At 47.6% G+C, this 18,624-nt stretch overlaps 1 protein-coding gene and 2 non-coding genes across 3 annotated transcripts in view; 1 reads left to right on the top strand and 2 right to left on the bottom strand.

Moving 5' to 3' along the window:
- The first annotated feature begins 6,239 nt into the window (after positions 1-6,239).
- Positions 6,240-6,311, top strand: TRNAP-AGG (transfer RNA proline (anticodon AGG)). The gene has a single exon. It is a non-coding gene; the product is annotated as a tRNA-Pro (tRNA).
- Positions 6,312-6,727: 416 nt separating this feature from the next.
- TRNAP-CGG (transfer RNA proline (anticodon CGG)) lies at positions 6,728-6,799 on the bottom strand. The gene has a single exon. It is a non-coding gene; the product is annotated as a tRNA-Pro (tRNA).
- Positions 6,800-8,559: 1,760 nt separating this feature from the next.
- RCSD1 (RCSD domain containing 1) overlaps positions 8,560-18,624 on the bottom strand; it is a 34,305-nt gene continuing 24,240 nt past the window's right edge. Inside the window, exons 3-7 of the mRNA XM_065676464.1 lie at positions 16,154-16,243; positions 14,741-14,812; positions 12,876-13,079; positions 11,448-12,072; positions 8,560-10,600 (exon numbers count right to left, since the gene is read on the bottom strand). Of these exons, the coding sequence (XP_065532536.1) occupies positions 11,461-12,072; positions 12,876-13,079; positions 14,741-14,812; positions 16,154-16,243 (978 nt within the window). The 3' untranslated portion in view covers positions 8,560-10,600; positions 11,448-11,460. The remainder of the gene's footprint in view (positions 10,601-11,447; positions 12,073-12,875; positions 13,080-14,740; positions 14,813-16,153; positions 16,244-18,624) is intronic.

The raw sequence follows: 18,624 nt of genomic DNA, 5'->3' as shown, positions 1-18,624 counted from the left end.
CCCCATTGCCCGCCCCCGACTGCTGGCCCGCCCCCCACAGCTCCTTTCCCTCGTCGAGATAGGGCCCTGTCGCTGTCACTCGCACACACCTCCTGTTTCCCGCTCACCCCCTCCCCGGCCCTGCCCTCTCCCCCTCCTAACACTGGTCAGGACAGAGATCCGTCAAGCCCAGCTGCTCTATCCAAGCAAGGGACGTATCTGGCCGTCCCCGAGCGAGGCACCTAGAGCTGTTTCCCCCACCCCGTGGTGGGTAGTGTTGCTGGAGAGTTGCTGTGGGCATGGGGTTCGTGGGGTATGCGGGCACAGGAGTGTGGTGGCGGCATTCCCAGATGTTTTGGCGGAGGGGGAGACATGGAAACGGTCTCTCCAAGACAAACTTTCGGCCTCTGGTGGCATCAGGGTGAGCCTGGGCTGCCGCAAATATGGCTGTGGCCTGCCAGCACTCCCTCCGCCTGGTTTTACCCCACCTGCCCTGTGGCCGCTAGCCTGAGTCCTTGCTGACCTACTGTCACAAGGTAAAAGCCCTCGCCTCGGGCTTTGGAGCTGCCCAGGAGTTAACCACCTGTGTGGAGGCTTATCTGAGTTCCTTCCACAGGCACAGTAATTGTCCATTACATCTTCAATGTTAAGTACTGCAAATAACTGGCAGTCATGCACATGGAGTTGTGTGTTTGTTAATCCAGGCATACATGAGAGCTGTGGGTTGATTGCTGTCGGGACAGACTATGAGGGCCGCAGCAGGCTTCTGTTTCACAACACAGAGCAGTGCCTAGGAGAGTCTCAGCAATGCGCATCCCTTCTGGGGCATTAAAAGGCCCAGTTTACCAGGGAGCAGGAGACCACCACCAGCAGAGCTGAGAGTGGACACCCCCTGCCTCCACTGTGATCCTTCTTGTTCTTCCCTTTTAACTTACACTGTTTTGGTGTGTGTTGCCTTCAAGTACAGGCTCCTTCAGGAGCTCACCTGCTACGCTGGCTGTGTAACTGCTTTTGCCTTTTGCCTGAAAATACCTGCTTGGAATTTCCCCTAGCTTCCTGACTGGGCATCCTTCTGTCACAGACCCCACAAGACCACTCTTTCGCCCTTCCTTCTTTATCTCCTTGCTTCACTTCATCTATTTTGGGAACCTCTTTGCATACATTTCTTTTGTCAAACTATGAATTTTAAAGAAGATGCATCAGCTTAGTCATATCACAAGGCAATTGCTCACTGCACCCGTGAGGCTCTAGAGGCCTGCAGTGTACTCAGCTCACTCCTGCCCACAGCTCCATGGATGCCAGCCCTCTCCCAGATGTATGTGCCAGCACTTTCTCTGTCATTCTCTGGCTACTTAATCCTATCTGCAGATGAAAGGAGCCACAGGAAAGCCCCTCTTACTGTGTATCATGTCGAGGAGGGCCATGATGAAACAGGCCCCTACAAAAACACAGGCAGATAAGTTTTTTCCCCAGCTGTGATGCGAGACACCAGGTTACGGTTCCCATGGTATTTCAAATGTAATGGCATATGCATTCATTATTTATGCCCTAGGAAGAATCCCTGGAGCATGTTCCTCGGCTAACCATTGCATGTTTTCTAGAAACCCAGGCTACCAGAAGTCCAGGACAGCAATTGAGAACAAAAGTCAACACAGGCAACTCTTTGTATCACAGGGAGTTATCACCTTGGCTGGCTGCTACCTCATTTAGTCTCTCTTGACTTTCCTTACAGGTTAGTCTTTAGCTAATGGATCAATACCCTCACTTTACAAATGGAGATGAAGTGATAAGTCTTTTATCCCAAGCCATTTTGCCTCAATATTCCCTCAGAGCTCTTCATTTCCATGGAAACTTCACCTCTCCTCAGAGCTCTCCTCAGTGACTGGAAGTGCGCTACCAACACGGAAGCATCTGAATACCCAGAGTTCACTATTTACCTTCAAGTCCCTCAGTACTCCACAGTTTAAAAGTGTTCAATCCCATGAACAGGCCAACCTTCCTCTTCCTAGGCATTTTCTCAAGATAGGCAGCCTAAAGTTTTGTTTGTTTTGTTTTTAAATATAAGCTTTTTCTTATTCTCAAATACACCGTCCTTCATAGTGCTTAGGCGTTCTCTTTTCATTAACAAATATGCCTGATTCAGCCACATGCGCCAATTACCAGAACATTCCTATAATGTCTCCCTTCCTTGCCAGAATTGAGATAATGCTGTCACATAAATCCCTACAATTGCCTTGTTTGCTGCGTAGCTGTGCTGCTGTTCAAAAGAGAGAACATCTGGGTGAGTATTTGGTCTACTTACTGGAGACCATTTTTTATCCAGATAGTAATTGATAATCTAGATAATAATGATCAAATTATTGTCTTCTGCTATTTCCACAGAGAAAGTAGAGTCCTGGAACAACTTGTTCTGAGGAATATATATTGCATTTTTATGCTATGACATGTTACTATTAAGATTATGACAAAAAGAACTGGGAACACTTTTTGGAGTAAGCTGTTAGATGCAAAGCCTACAACCCATACTACACAATTCCTTAATCCATCTTGGCACACAGCTAACTCCCTGATAAAATAAACCAAATAAAGGTGTAGCTGCTGCTGTCCTTTTCCCCTCTGGCTATGCAACACTACTGTCTAGCGATAATTCTGGTATTTTTTGAATTTCTTAGTCATTCAGCTCACATAGTTGGCAACAAACTCATTGTTTCTGCCTGCATACGGAGAGCTAGGGAGTTACTTTTTCCTCACGCCCATAAAGCCAGAGAAGCAGCAGTGACAGAGCAGGACTGCTCAGACAGTGGGGTAAGGGGAGAGCATAGCAGCCATCTGGCAGGCTGCTGTCAAGTTGCCTAACTTGTTTCTGAACTTCCTCACACACAGTAAAATCAGCATTCAGTCCCACATAAGAAGGAGAAATGCTTTTGTGTCTTTTTTATTTCCACTTATCACTAGAGGAAAATCTAAAGTGTGTTGCTAGGGGAGAGGTTAAATACATTTTTTCATGGTTGCTGTTTATGTTAGGAGTTCAGACCTTTGTTTTGCTACTGTTTTGGAGAGCTTTCTAGTAGCTTGCCAGAGAGAGCAAGCAGGATTATGATGTCAAACAAAAGCAGGATTACATCTGCTAGGAGGAGAAGCAAATAGACTGATTTTACATTTTTAATGGGTTTGATTGTTTTCTATTTAGCCTCCCTCTCTGTACCTCCTAGAGGAATTGTAGACACTGTTTAGGGTGCAGAGATGTGAATTCCTGCAAAAAATACCCCACCCAACATGCTCATATTGCGACAGTAAAAGAAGAACATGAGAAAGAAAAAACAGGCTCTATTTGTAAAAGTATTGTGTGTCTGTTATGTTACTTTTTCCTCTGTGAGTTGGAAGAAATTGTGATTGGCAGATAGTGCTGCATTTATGTTTACTCTGGTTAAGCAGAAATGCAGTGGTTCTTTCAAAACTCAGAGCTAGCAGCAGCACAGTAATTGCGTATGGTACTTGAAGAGTTTGATAGTTATTCTTCATAGAATCACAGAATACCAGCTTGGAAGGGAGCTCGAGGATCATCTGGTCCAACCTCTCTAAGCAAAGCATGACCTAGATGAGATGTCCCAGCACCCTGTTCAACTGAATATTAGTGTTGTGGTTTAAACCCAGCCAGTAACTCAGAACCACACAGCCACTCATTTACTCCCCGTTCTTCCTCCCCCTGCTCCTGGAGGGATGGGGAGGAGAACCAAACAAATGTAACTCCCAGGACTGAGATAAGAACAGCCCAGTAACTAAGGTATAACACAAACCACTGCTGCTGCCACCAATAATAACAATGATAAGGGAAATAATAAGGGAAGAGAATACAACCGTTCACCACCCGCTGACCAATACCCAGCCCAACCTGAGCAGCAACTCTTCCGGGTAATTCCCCCCAGTTTATATACTGGGCATGACGTGCTGTGGTATGGAATACCCCTTTGGCTAGTCTGGTTCGGGTGTCCTGTTTCTGCTTCCTCCTGGCTTCCCCTCCTCTCTGGCAGAGCATGAGACTGAGAAAGTCCTTGGTTGGAGTAAACATTACTTAGCAATAACTAAAAACATCGGTGTTATCATTGTTGTTCCCAGACTGAAAATCAAAAACACAGCACTGCACTAGGTACTAAGGAGAAAAATTACTGATACTGCTGAAACCAGGACAATTAGAAATGTTCAAAACTGGGGAATCTACCACTTCCCTGGGGAGATAATTCCAGTGGCTGATTGTTCTTATTGTGAAAGATTTTCTTCTCATATCCAGATGGAATCTCCCCAGGAGTAAGCTGGGCACGTTCGCCCTCATCATTTCCATGTGACTCCTTGTAAAAAGAGAGTCTCCATCATTGTAGCTACCCTTTAAATACATGATGATAAGGTCTCCCCTGAGCCTTCTTTTCTCAAGGCTGAACAAACGCAGTTCTCTCAGCCTTTCCTCACCTGGCAGGCTGCCCAGCCCTTTGAACATGTTTGTGGCTCTTATCTGGGCCTTCTCCAGCCTGTCGACATCTCTTCTGTATAGTGGGTACCAAGACTGAACACAGTATTCCAGGTGTGGCCTGACAAGTGCTGGGTGGGATAATGACTTCTTTATCTCTGCTCCTGATGCTCTTGTTGATGCAAATGATTCGATTAAGAAAAAAGTCTTGGACCCACCGGAATAACTCATCATTAGCACCCTTTTGCATTTTTTGCCAGGGTAAGTGCTCTGAGGAAACCTGAAAATGCAAAAATGCAAACGGATGCTAATGATGAGTTATTCCAGAGATGAACTGATGCTAAGAAACAACCTGAACCACAAGTATTCTTGATAACCTTGATACAGTAAAAAAAAAAAAAAAAAAAGGTCCATAAAATGAAAGCAATTATTTTGCCTGTCTCTCTCTCCCCTATATTCCTCCCCCATTTCTTGGAATAGTGGCAAAATTAGTTCAGCAGCTGTTACTGTACAGAGGCAAGAGCCAAGGTAGCTCTGATCTCTAGCCTGAGTAGCATCAGTGTTTGTTTTGAGAGGACTAGGATATTTGAACAAGTCGGTGTAAAATACCTGTAAGGCAGGAAAGTAACATCACCCCTTGGCTACAGTACAATTTTGGCTTATGTAAGTGAATCATGAATTTCCCTTCTTTTGGCTGGGGTTTCTGGTTTGACTGTGGTTACTGTCTAGACACGTATTAGGCAGATTTTGCACACAAGGGTAGATAAGGCTGCCACAGCATCTGGGAGGAACACAGAGAGTGACAGCATACGCAATAGCAGTGCATGTCATAGTGACCTCACAGTAGCCTTCCAGTATCTGAAGGGGGCCTGCAAGAGAGGGACTCATCATCAAGGAACTGTAGCAACAGGACAACAGGTAATGGGTTTAAACTTAAACAGGGAAGTCTAGGTTAGATTTAAGGAGAAGTTCTTTACTGTGAGGGTGGTGAGGCACTGGAACAGGCTGCTCAAAGAAGTGATGAATGCTCCAGCCCTGACAGTGTTCAAGGCCAGGCTGGACAGAGCCTTGGGCAACATGGTGTAGGTGAGATGTCCCTGCCCATTGCAGGGGTTGGAACTAGACGAGCTTAATGTCCTTTCCAACCCAAACCATTCTGTGATTTTATGATTTTACGTACCTCACTAGCAATATGGAGCACTGCAGAACAGCAGGCCAGGCTGTGCACCCGAGAGGTTTTTGCACTGTCCCAGCAAGCCCGGGGCAGGGCAATCCCTGTGAGCCCTGATCACCCACCCGCCAGTGGGCTGCAGGCCACACCAGCAGAGCTGCGGTACCGAGCGGCTGTGAGCCATGGCTGCCCAGGGGCACACTTGCCCTTCACCGGCACCCCGGGCTTGGGCGGGCACAGGCTGAGGTAAATCGAGAGGGTCGCTGCCCTCAGGCCGAGACAGGGGGAAACTTCGGCACTCGCTGCCTCAACGTTGCTGCGACCAGCTCGATGACAGGCTGGCCCCACTTTGCAAACGCCGGGCTGTCCCGAAGCCCTTTATCCGCCTCGCGTTTATCTAACGCTGTTTTCAGGGGACTTCTCATTTGTGCCTGTTACGAGCGCTCAGGCATGGCTGTGTAAAGAGCGGGTTCCAGCCTGGCAAACCACCCCAGCCCGCACCTGCAGGATGTTTCTCTCAGCTCGAGGCCTGTACCATCTCCCGCTGCAGGCAACTACGCGGCCGCGTCGGGCAGGACGACAGACTCTAGGCTGCTTTTGTGAGGGAGAGAAAAACGTTGTTGTGCCGGCTCGTTGGTCTAGGGGTATGATTCTCGCTTAGGGTGCGAGAGGTCCCGGGTTCAAATCCCGGACGAGCCCACGTTGTTTTTCCCTTTTTTTTTGGCTGCTTCTATTTCTGGCCCAATTGATGCGCCCGGTGCTCTCCCCCGCGGTGCTTCAGGCACAGCGCGGCTCCCAGCCACAGAGAAGAGACACGGGCAGGACTCGCAAAGAGGCATTTCCTTTCCAATGGAAGGAAAGGGTCACACTTCCCAGTAACGCCCCCGACGAGACGCAGCTGTGGAGCGCCCTGTTCACCCGCGCTCACTCCTGTTTCTCCCGGTGGCTCTACCTCCGCACAACTCAGCTGCGCCGCCGCAGCTACTGTTTGCCGCTCTTCCCTGGCACCAGCGCCCACCCTCCCACTGCGGGCAGGCCTGAAGCGGAGAGGCATGAAAACGCAGAGAGGCACCTCGACACCAAAATAATAAGTGCTTACGCACCCTTTCCATAGCGGGCTCGTCCGGGATTTGAACCCGGGACCTCTCGCACCCGAAGCGAGAATCATACCCCTAGACCAACGAGCCGCTCTGTCATTCAGCCCACAGCTCAGCACTTCACTCTCTTCCCGCCTCCTACTGCCCAGTGCCTCTATGGGCCTGCCCTTCCCCGACTCTCAATGGTTCTGTCCACCGCTTCGGAAGACACCATTCTTCTCCCTAACAGTGGAGGTTGCTGCAATTTCCTTCCCCCCACCCCCAAAGAAAAACCGTTGGCATCGCCCTTTCCTCGACCCGTAGGCTCTGCTTGGCAGAGGCGATTCCAAGTTCCCCGGGCCGCAGAAGCGCCCGGCGCGGTGCTTTTCCGAGTCTCGGAGGAATACCCGCAAGTCCCCCCGGCTCCGCTTCGCGCTCGCAGCCGGCGTGCTTGGTGGGCAGTGGCAGGCACGGCCAACGGGTTGGAAGCAGGGCGAGCTCATTCTCAGCGAATGGGAAAGGGGGGCAATGGGGTACACACATAGTGCTCCCCCGACCAGCTTTGGTTTGTCCCGGCCCGCTCTGTGCCGAGCATTTAGGCACCGCACCCCCTAGAGGTGTGAGAGAGGAATGGCGGGTTCCCTTCTGCTGGCTGGGGTAGGCGGTAGCGGCCTTGGGCTCCTGGGGGAAGTTCCTCAGCAGCTGGGAGTGTGTTTCTCGTTTCTTGTGGCCCAGAGGAGGCAGTGGCGTTCCCTTTGCTTTCTGAACCAATGCTGCAGCTTTGGCTCCACTTCTTCCCTGATGTGCTATATCTTGCAAATGCCTCTTGTCAGCCGCAAGCATCCCCCTCATGTTTCCACACCTTCAAACCAGTCTCCCTTGCATCCCAGATCTTTCAAAAGAGCCTGATTCCTCCCGTCAGTAATTGCTCTTAGTCCTTAACCATCCAACACTTTCTTGTGGCTTGCAGTATGGTTTAAACACAATCCAATAAAAATAATAACCATAAACCTAAGAAGATCCCAGCTAAACACAGCAACTACAGTCTCATTGCTCTTGGGCGGCATGTCTTTCTCCACTTCATCTTTATTCTTGCTGTTTTCCACCCTTCCCCCCAGTTTAAAGGTCTTCTGTCCTGTCAGGTTGTGCTTTTCCTTTTGAGGCACTATCCACACCAGAGGAATTGCATAAATTATATCAGATTTGTACTGCTGAGAGCATTTTCCTGTTTGGCCATCAGCGTTCATACACCTGTCAATTTGACAGATATGTATGGGACAGAATAGGCACCCTCCACCCCGTACACCAAGCTAACTGTGGTCAAGTTCCAGTCAAAACTGTTTGACTAGGTATGCCTTGTGGATACACCACCGCGCCGCCCAAGCCAACATTCCCTGATAGTATGGATAGTATTCCTGCAACTTGTAAGGCCATTGAGGATGGAGATGACGATGCAACTTCTGGCACAGAAAGTCTCTAAACTGATGACTGCCAGAAGCTTGGGAAATCTCACAGGAAGGATCACTGTGTGTCACCTTGGAGGTTTTTGTGCTTCCCCTGAACTAGGATGCTGTTGGAGAAATGGCACTAGGTGAGATGGCTTTGCTTTCTTCTGTTCCTTGGTACACAATACCTGCAGGGCTGGGGCAGGGAGCATGGCTATTTCCAGTGTCACCGCTTTCCCCAGAGAACACCTTCCTTTGTGGATTAAGCATGTTGGTTATTGATGTTCCCCCAAAATAAAAAATACCATAAATTAAATTAAAACTGTTTAAATGGCACTCTTATTTTGCCTTCCACTGCCAGGTCTCTCCATCCTACCTCAGGCTCCTTCATCTCCCCATGAGGAAAAACACAGATTTTGTTCTGGCTTGGTTTTATTCCACCATTTATTTCTTCTATTTCTCCCTCAAATTTCCATTCCCTTGCTCAGGACACACATACTCATTCTCTAAACAGGCACACACATATCTATATATATAGTAAGGCACAATCACTCACATCCACATGGGACTCTGCTGAGAGAAGAAACAGGGTACAGTGAATGATTGCAGACTGCCCTGGAATACAAGCTCTAACAAACAGATTAAAGTGGATTCAAAGATAACAATGCTCCATAGCATGGCTCAAAAGGATGTGGGGTCCTCTGTGTCTAACAAGTCCACATGAGAGTGTCAGCTCTTCTGGCTCTCAGCAAATGATACCTTGGTGCTCTCACTTGGGAAAAAGAAAGGCAGGGCACAGAGCTACTACTTTACTTGTGATTTTGGAGCTGGTGAACAGAAAGGGGATATCCTTCAAAACCATTGGAGATGTGTTGCAGAGTCCACTCAAGGTCAGATATGTGTGTAAAATGCTTGTGCCTGTGCAGAGAGACAGGGAGAACCTGAGCCTCTGACTCTGCTCAGCTTAATGTTTGCTAGGAGGAGCTTCGTCACAAATGAGGAGCTGGCTGGTTCTGCCCTTGGTCTCGGTAGCTGCATCTGTTGCTGGGTACAAGGTGGCTGATGACAGGTTCAGGCAGTCATTCCTGACTGTTCACACCACCTAACAGCTAGTTGACTCCTTGGCTCCACTTTTGACAAGCCTAGCTAGCTGTCTCCAGTGAGCCCAAACTTGTCCACAGCTGTAGGTCGTGCTGTGAACATAAGCTCCATGGCCTTGAGCCAGAGCAGCTTTTTATTCAGTACTGCAGATACAGCTTCAAGCACTGCTGTCAGGAGGGTCTGTTATCTGTCTTTCCCAAATAAGTTATTTCTTATGGGCAACAAATACTCTCCATATGAAAAGCTTTTTTTTTTTTTGTCTTAGCAACTGTTAGACCCATGACTTAACTAGTACCTGAAGAGTGAATGCAAGTCTAGTACAATGTCTGAATACTTGGGAGAGACTGGCTATCTGACCTTCACCAATTCATATTCAGCCAGGCCATACTACTGGAGACTTAGCCATGTAAGACCTCTTCTTTGACCTACATAAAATAAACCAGCTGTTCCCAGTGAACCAGGATGCTTTCTGTCATGAGTGGCACTCGGTGGCGACAAACTGGAAGTTTCAAAAGAGAATCAGATTGGATAGGGTCTGGAAGTGAGAAAGACTGATGGACAGGCAGCACTTGAAATCTGGACTGGAGTCCAGAGCCAGATAAAAAAGTTGCCCTGTTGACCTAAGCAGCACATCACAGCTACACATCAGCACATTTTCTGTGCATCAAATCTGTTGATTGCTTTCCACCAGCACTAAAACCACCCCAAGGATGAAGCTCTGCCTAGCATAGCTTCTGTTTCACAGGTCAGCCAGCTCAACCCCACTTCAAAGGGATTTTATGCTTTATGAACAATTTCCTAAGAGTTTTCCCATGTTCAGGGTTCACATTGTCTGCCATACAGCATATATGGAGAAAACATACTTTTTCCTACTGTTAAAACATTATTTACTGAAATTTGAAATCCAAAATGTTTCAAAAGAAGCTTCCAAAAAGGCACCATACATGTATGCATGTAACTGATGAACTTCATCTAAGACCAATTCAGGGGGGAAGGAAAAGACATTTTGGAGCAGGATGAAGAAGCAGAGAGACCAGGAATAGTGATGGTTGTGAGCTCCAGGACAGCATGTATCAAGTCTTTCAGTCCCCAGATATCACCAAGAAATGTCAGACAACACCTCAGTTTTGAGCTCTGAAGCGACTGCAAGCCAGTCTCTTGTTCCAACTGTCCCTAAGTATGATGGTGCAAAGCAGAGAGACAGAGAGCTGCCACTCAGCTCAGGGATGAGTATGGACCTCAGGAGATATCTGTGTTCTGCTCCTCTCCTGCCACTGAAGGTTTTCCGTCTTGTAACTTCCACCTTGATTGAGTTAGATGGCTCCTATTTGCACGTTAAATCTCCTGTGCCCTGATTGGGTATGTCCTTTTAAGAAGGGAAAATAAAGGAAATTACACAAAGTAATCATGTGTCTAAGTAAATACAGTGCTGGGGTATGGGGTCTGTGACTTTGGTATTTCTTTGGGGGTATTTTGATAGTTTCTGTGGTAGGACGCAAAGGCAAGATGCAGCCTGAGCACTATCCTGCTTCTTGCCAAACCAAGGAGGCATTTGAAGAAGGAACAGGTGTTTGAGGTGGAATGATACATTTCTTCAGGCATCTGTGGCTATATTGTCAGTGGTTAGAGAATGTGTAAGAACCTACATACAACAAGGTCCACTTGAGCCAGTGGAAATCCTCTTTTATTTCAAGCGGCAGAGGCCCGTGTCTGCATGCTTACACGGCTGATCAGGAAGTTGGTACATGTGCAAAGGCTTTTTTTGCTAGCAAAGCTAACAAGCTAAACACATGCTTATAGAGAGAATATATATGTATGCATGCATATTTACAATGTGTGCACACATATAAATATGTATATGTAAGGAAGCATATTGAGATAGTCCATAGGTGGTTACTGTTGGGGAAAAGTGCTTTTCACTGAAAGCACTTTAAAATTGCTTCCAAACCAGCAACTGAGCAGGGTGCCTGGTGAGCAGAGGCACCATTTTACTTGATTCAGAATCAGCTTTGCTTCTTCTCCGTACTCTCTGTAACACCACCCAGGAGGGCTGTTTGGGTTTTTTAAATTCCCCGCCTTGCAGCCTCTGCAGGCCTGAGATTTGATACTTTTGAGGTGTGGGGAGCAGCAAAAATGATTGAAAATTTCCATTTTCAATAATAAGCAAAACCTTCTGGTATTTTAGGATCCATCATCATGCTGACCTGTCTTACCTGTGTGTCATGGTTACACTGTGCCCTGGTCCTGCATAGCTGACATTGAAGGCTCACCGGCAGTCTCTAAACCCACCACGTCCAGCAGCTGTTCAGGTGCCAGTGGTGTTTCTTCTGACGCTCTCCATGTGCCTGTGCTCTCACTGGTCTCCTTTGCTTCAGCTTCTTCCTTCTCCTTGTACACCTTTTCCTGTTCACAGGCTTGCTGCTCTTCTTCCTGGGGACCCTCGCACACCTTCTCCTTGTTGCCAGAGGGAGGCTGGGGAGAGTTCTCCTCTGGGGCACAATGACACTCTTCCTCCTCCTTTGTATCCCCTGCATTATTACTCTTGCAAGGAGTCATTTCCTCTGCCTGTTTTTCTCCTTTTTCTTCACCTTTTGATCTGCTGGATCCTCTCCTTGATGGGGGCTTTCCATCAGACCCTGTGTGTTTCTTTTGCTCTTTGCTCCCTGTTTCTGCATCCTCTGTTTTGCCCTTGGGCCCAAATACCTCATCCCCATCTTCCTTGGCACCATTTTCTGAAGAGATTTTGACCCCTAAATCTTCCCCATCTCCGTACTCAGACAGAGATCGTCGGAACTTCCTGGAGGGGGGCCTGCGCTTTATCAGTCCCCGTGTGCGCACCTTGGAGGCAGGAAAAGCAGACACTGAAGCAGTCAAAAGAGTACTACTGGAAAGCATGAAAGTACAACAGAGGAAAATAGCAGAAAAAACTTTATTGCTACCCTGGTGGCCTCACTTTCCATGCTCTGCTACTGAGAGGTAGGGAGAGGGCAACTCCCTGACAATGAGAGACTACTTTATAGGACAAGCAGCTCCCTCATATATTCATCCTTTCTTTCTGTAAAGATGGTGACAGAAATCATTGTCCCAGTTAAAATTGTGGTTCCTTGTCCAAGTTGGACCCTAACCCCAAGGATGCTGCATTCATTACAAAGATGCTGCTGACTTTGGGTATCTCAGTCTTTTCTACTCTTGGCAGTTTGGTGGTTGAGGAAGGAGCCTGCAGTCTAGCTGCTGATGGTGAATGCAGGTTACAGGTCCCCATTTAAGTGCTGAGCACTCTGTGAGGACACCTGGTAACCACTGTGCTCTGCATGGCTCCCGAAAGTGCGTCTCAGCCACCCTTGACATGTGCTGCACATGGCACCACCTTCTCATAGCACTACCTGCCCAGGTACCAGCCACATTGTTACTGCTGAGCTGAAGTGACTGGGTGCTGCCACTTTCATCACTTTACCAACTGGGCTGGGAAAAGCTGCTGGAACACAAACCTCTGTATGCAGGTGAGCAGAGACAAGGCTCCACAGAGCTACACTGACAGGCTGTTTCGAACCTGGGACTGAGGGCTACAGCTTCCTCTTCATCCCCAAGCAATAAGCAAGCCTTACCCTTCTGTGATGGAGAAATCCTAGTACATACTGTACCTTGTTATAGAACTGCAGCTGAGTGCCTTCTGGAGGTTGATCAAAGCTGACTGGCACCTCACTCACTTCACTGGGCTGGGACTGAACCCCGGGGCTGCTGGGCGTCGAGGAAGCGGTGCTGAACGGAGAAACCAGGGCTTTCAGACCAGGACTTTTGGGAGATGCTGCCGGCAACAGAGCAGCTGGAGCAAAAGCCAGAGTGGCCTACAGAGAAAACATCCCCGTCAGGGTGGTGCGCACGACACAAGCCTTGTACTACATGCGGTAACCACACGGAGGAACCCTTGCTCCCTCCACGGGAGCTGCCGCATCTCCTAGCTGTCACAACCCACGTACCTTCTGGTTATAGGTCTGTCCTGGTGACACTGTCAACAAACAAACCCGGGCACAGAAATTATGACTGGACTTTTGCCTTTCCCCAGCAGCTGGATCTCAGGACGTCTGGTTTTGTCATCCTGAGGCCTTTTGGGATTTTCCAGTGACCCAGCCAAACCTGCCGCAGTCTACAGTGGCTGAGGTGGGAGGAAGTCTGAACAAGCAGCCAGCATCACTTCAAGATTTAGACCACCCCTGTGTGTGCCCAAGCAGACCATGGAAAAAGAAGCAAGCTTGTGACTAATTGTGGCAAAACACTTCCTGCTGCTCTGTCACAAAATAACTCTCGTAGGAAGAAGTCCTTGGGCGCATTAAAGGGACAGTGCTATCAACATGCCTATGTTGTGTCAGAGCATTCAGTAGGCAATGAGCTCTGGAGTCACACGTACTGCCAGGAGAGGCAGCTGGCAGCGGCAGGGCACTATGTCTACAGGCTATCTAGTGCTGAGCTGCCCTCAGTGCCATCAATCAGGCCCTGTAGAGAGATACAATAAGGGCAAGAGGTACTAGGTGTGTTTATGCATAATGGGGAATTGAGGTGAGGGAAGCAGAGAGCTTCTGGGCACGCACAGGGGGAGTGCCAGAGCCCGGAGCACACTCTCCGCTGTTAGGATTTTAGCTGTGCCAGCTCTCTGAATGGGTACAGGTGATTCAATTTAATATATAAGGGCAACTCCTGTATGAGGACAGGCTGAGAAAGTTGGGGCTGTTCAGCCTGGAAAAGAGAAGCTGTGTGGAGACCTCATAGCAGCCTTCCAGTATCTGAAAGGGGCCCACAAGGATGCCATAGAGGGACTCTTCATCAGGGATTGTAGCAGCAGGACAAGGGATTTGTGTTTAAACTTAAACCTGGGAAGTTCAGATTAGATACAAAGAAGAATATCTTTACTGTGAGGGTGGTGAGGCACTGGAACAGGCTGCCTGAAGAACACTGCCCTGGCAGTCTTCAAGGCCAGGCTGGACAGAGCCTTGGGCAACATGGTCTAGGGTGAGGCTTCTCTGCCCATGGCAGGGGGTTGGAATTAGATGATCTTAAGGTTCTTTCCATCCCAATGGTTTAGACTGCTGCAAAGAGCTGGAAGAAGTCTCAGCCAGGGTTTCCTTCACTTTTCTCTCACAAACTGCATTTAAACTGAGGTGCCTGTCCCTGCTTCCTACCTGATCTGTGCTACTGCAATGGCCATACCCAGCCACGTACCCCACAGGTCCAAATGACCCTGACCCACACACTGACCTGCCTGTGGACATGTTTGAGGATCACCAGACAGTTTCTGATACTGGTTAGCATCGCTAGACCTGCTCTGCCTTTCTTGTTTGTGTGCTATGGAACTGGGCCCTCCTCAGTGAGGTCTCTGTCCTGCTTACCTAGATGTCACCCTTGACTCCTGGATCCCCTTCCCCCATGGCTGCTCTGCAAGGAAAGCAACTATGACAAATGCCAATCAATTTTTATTTGCTGCAGCAGCCATGTGGGATCCTCCAGGACCTACCTGCAGCTTTTCAATCATGGGGGAGCTTTTCACCTTGACCTTGGGAACGGGGCAAGCATTTGGGGACTGCCTCTGCAAAACAAAATGTAACATGAAAAAGTCACAGTAAAGTAAGTGAAAAAGAGGAAATACAGTGAAGGTGGAAAACTTGGAAGAGAGAAGCAGAAAGTAATAGTCAGGAAGCAAATGAAGTCTTATATGATGTCCTCATGCAAAAGTTTGCTTTCTTCTTTTCTTACCATGCCCTCCTTTTGCTCTCTGGCCATCCTAGAGTTCTGCATACATGTATCCTTTCTATGGGAGAATAGGTGATTGTCTACTTTCTGGCTGAAGTACCTGAGTTAGGGGATGTTTAATGGATCTGCTGCTACATGGCCTTCACTAAGGTAGGTAACCTGTGACACATTTACCCCAGGTATTATTTCAGGACCAGACAGATTACAATTCTACTTCTTAAAGGATACAAACCTTAAAGTTGGCAACATTGTGAACTTCTTGTGACAGGAAAGACTTTCTGCCACTACTTGACTAACAGAGTTAAAGGGTATCCAGTTAGTATGGGCAAGAAAAGCCTAAGTGGCTAGAAAGACAGAGCTGTGAAAGGCTGTAAACAGCTTAAGAAAGGGAGAGCATTGCTTTGAGAAGGAGCATATAGATTTTTCCAGGTTCAAAGAGAAAGGAAAGAAACATAAGATTTTAAAGCTTGTGCTCCTTTGGCATGGAGGCAGCAAGAGCCTGTAGCTGTCAGAACAGAAGGATAAAGAACCATCCCCTTGTTAAGGGCAGGTGAAAATGTGAAATTTGGTGGGTAGACCTCATACCCTGAAATACAGAAGGACAGAAGTGACTGGAGAGGGTCCAAGCATGAATTTCAGTGAGTAGCAGACAGCTTATGGGGACCTGCTCATTTGGGGGTGCTGTATGAAGGACACCTCAGGACAATGTTCTGTGGGTACTGCTGACTAAATCCCTCTTCACTCTGTATTAATTATTCCCTTTTTCTGACAAAGGAAAAATCTCAAGAGCAGAACTATTCCAACATTATACTCAAACCTCTACAGTTCATCTGAAGGCAACAAACAGCATGGGCGTCCCCTGAGCTAAGCGCTGTTTAAATCTAATAAAGGTTGGCAGTTCCTGCTTTAAAATGCTTCAAAGGTGGTAACTGGGTGGATCCATCAGTGCTTGTCCTGAGTAAAAACAAAAGCAGTAGAAACGGGATGTGTATCCATGCTGTAAACCTGGAATACAGCGTGGAGCTGACGCTGAGTATGTGTGTGTGAGCAGGGATGCTGCATGACTGATGTCTTTTGCTGCACAGCCTGACCTTTCTGCAACCTTCACACTCATGTTTCAGGAGAGAAGAGGTGGCAGAGAGGAGAGACCTTGTCCCTCTATTAAACTGGTACTCACTTGCTCATCATTGTCACTTGTCTCAGTTTTGTGGGAATACAATGGAAGGGAGCATGGTGGTTTCCTCCGAGTTGGCTTATGTGGTGGTACCTAAGAGAAGAAAACAACCAACTCAGCCGCAGGGAAATCAATGTTTTTTTAAAAAGGAAATGAAATTCAGGCACCAAAGGGCACGCTCTGTAAGTGACCTGCTTGGATGGCAGGGCTTAGCTTACCTAAAGGCATCATCCAAAGACAGCACAAGACATTAGCATGTGGGCTGTGGCCAGCATACTACGTGCGCTTGTAGTATCTCAAGCCCAATCCTAGTTGGAGAAGTATTCTCTATCTCCTTCCACAGCATGACCACGGCACTTCAAGCTTTGTGCAAAGGACACTATTCTAAGCTGTAGAGGGTAGAGAAGCCTTCCCAGAAGCTTAATCTTCAAAGCATCCTGCTGGAGACCCCCTCACACTGCAACAGCTTGTTATTGTTCTCTTTCCTGTTTTATTACCAGGATTTCTGTTTAAAGAAAGCTGCCTACCTGGATCATGATTTCCCTTTTTTTGCATCTGACCTATTTTAGGGGCAAAAGGGGGAATTCTGACTTTTTCAACATGCCCTACAGCCTTATTATTTTCTTTCTAATGAAGAAGAGAAGCTCACAGAGACAAGTGTTCATTTGTAACCTTTAGGCTGGCTAAGGAACAGATTCTCCAGGGAGAAGGAACAAGAAAATGGCAGGGACACCAGTTCATTCTGAGTGTCCTTGGGCTCTCAGAGGTACAAGAGTGCTCACAGAGATGCACAGCACAGCACCTATGGAGCTGTTCCTTCATAACTATTACTCTGGTCTTGAAGCCATGCTCTATCTATTTTTATGCCAGGTTTGTCATCTCCTGCCAAGCTGTTAACACACTCTTGATGTGTTAACAGACAAAATACTCAGATAATATTGTGGATCTTGGATAATATCCACAATCTAGTATTTCTCTTACCTCCTAACAGGCAGGCATGTGAAAAGTTGAATTATGGCGCTTTGCCCTCTGTAGAGTTGGCTGTCTTGGAGAAGCTGTAGACTTGATGTCACTTAACTGCTGATGATGCTCCGCCCAGCATGGCCATGCTGCATCTCTGAGTGGCTGGGGGCAGCCTTGCCCTTATCACTTTGTCACATTAGAAAGCAATAATGTCATGTCTTACTGAAACCTCACCATTTTGCAGCCATCGAATGCTGTGCTGTACCACCGTGAATGTATCAGAAGTTTCCTGGTTGACAGGTTCCCCTTTGCTGACATGAGTCAAGCAAGGGTTAAAGACCATCCACTCAGCCATTAATCTGAAGCCAGCTTGAGAAAGCCAATGGGGAAGTGACAGATGGCTTGGAGAGAAAAGACAGGAAACTTTGTACTCCTCTGTCTCTGGAGAAAATTAGTTTCCCCCCACTGTGAGGCCCCTCCACACTGCCTTGGCCTGGGAGTAGCAGAAGTCTGCAGATATAACACAAGAGAGGTCTGGGAACTTGCTGCCTTTTGAAGGGTGAGGCAGTTAGTGCAGTTAAATCCCATACCTTAAAGAGAGGAAATTACTGTAATGGGATGGACGGAGTGGTGTGCTGGTGACTAGAGGGGAAAAAAAGTGCTTGGGAAGAGACTAGCTATTCCCATCCTGGGGCCTGGCTATGGGAGTGCTACCCTCTGACAGACAGTGGCATGCCAGCACCGCAGGGTAGAGGATCCCCTTAGGCGCAGCCTGGGACATGCTGAAATCAGCTGAGCAGCAGAAAAAAGCAGTTCAGTTTTAAAGAGGTGCTCACTGACTGAGGGGGGGCACCAGTAAACATACATGCTTCTAAACCAGTGCATAATGATACAGGGGGCTCTCCTAAAATGTCAGCCTCCGTCCATAAATACTACGATTTTCCTTTCTTCCTAAGAGAGGTATTCTGGTGTTTTGCTTATCTGGTGAAAGACAGCTTGTGAGGTAATGCTTGGCATAGCGGGCTTCCAATAAAATGAAGTTTCAGTATGATAGAGATAGGCAGAGTCTGAAATGTCATTGGGAAGGGGTAATGAGGGCAAGTAAAGAGATAGCTTTCTTTCTCACACTTGTACAGAAGGAATTACCTGGAGGAAACCTTCTCCTTTTGTAAACAAGGTGCTGATGACCTGCCACTGGCTTCTACACTGCTGAATCTCTTGTTTGCTTTCTTTTTCAATGGCTCAGTATTAGCTATTTCATTATTCACTGTTGCACTTTGCCCACAAAAACCAGCCCAGATAGTACAGGCATTGATGTCTGCTATCGGTAGGTACAGACAGTGTCTAGTTGTCTTGAGGTTTGGCTCTACCAAAATACTCACCCACAAATCAGCGATGCATGGAAGACACTGTCATAGCTTGCATTGCACCAGGAGACAAATTCTTTGCAAAGATTCAAAATCAAGGTGGATTCATACTCCAATCACTGATGTTCTAACTTCTACATGCAG

The sequence above is a fragment of the Lathamus discolor genome, chromosome 4, assembly GCF_037157495.1.
Source record: "Lathamus discolor isolate bLatDis1 chromosome 4, bLatDis1.hap1, whole genome shotgun sequence".
In the NCBI taxonomy this organism is placed as follows: Eukaryota; Metazoa; Chordata; class Aves; order Psittaciformes; family Psittacidae; genus Lathamus; species Lathamus discolor.
This window is presented reverse-complemented; position numbering and strand designations above follow the sequence as displayed.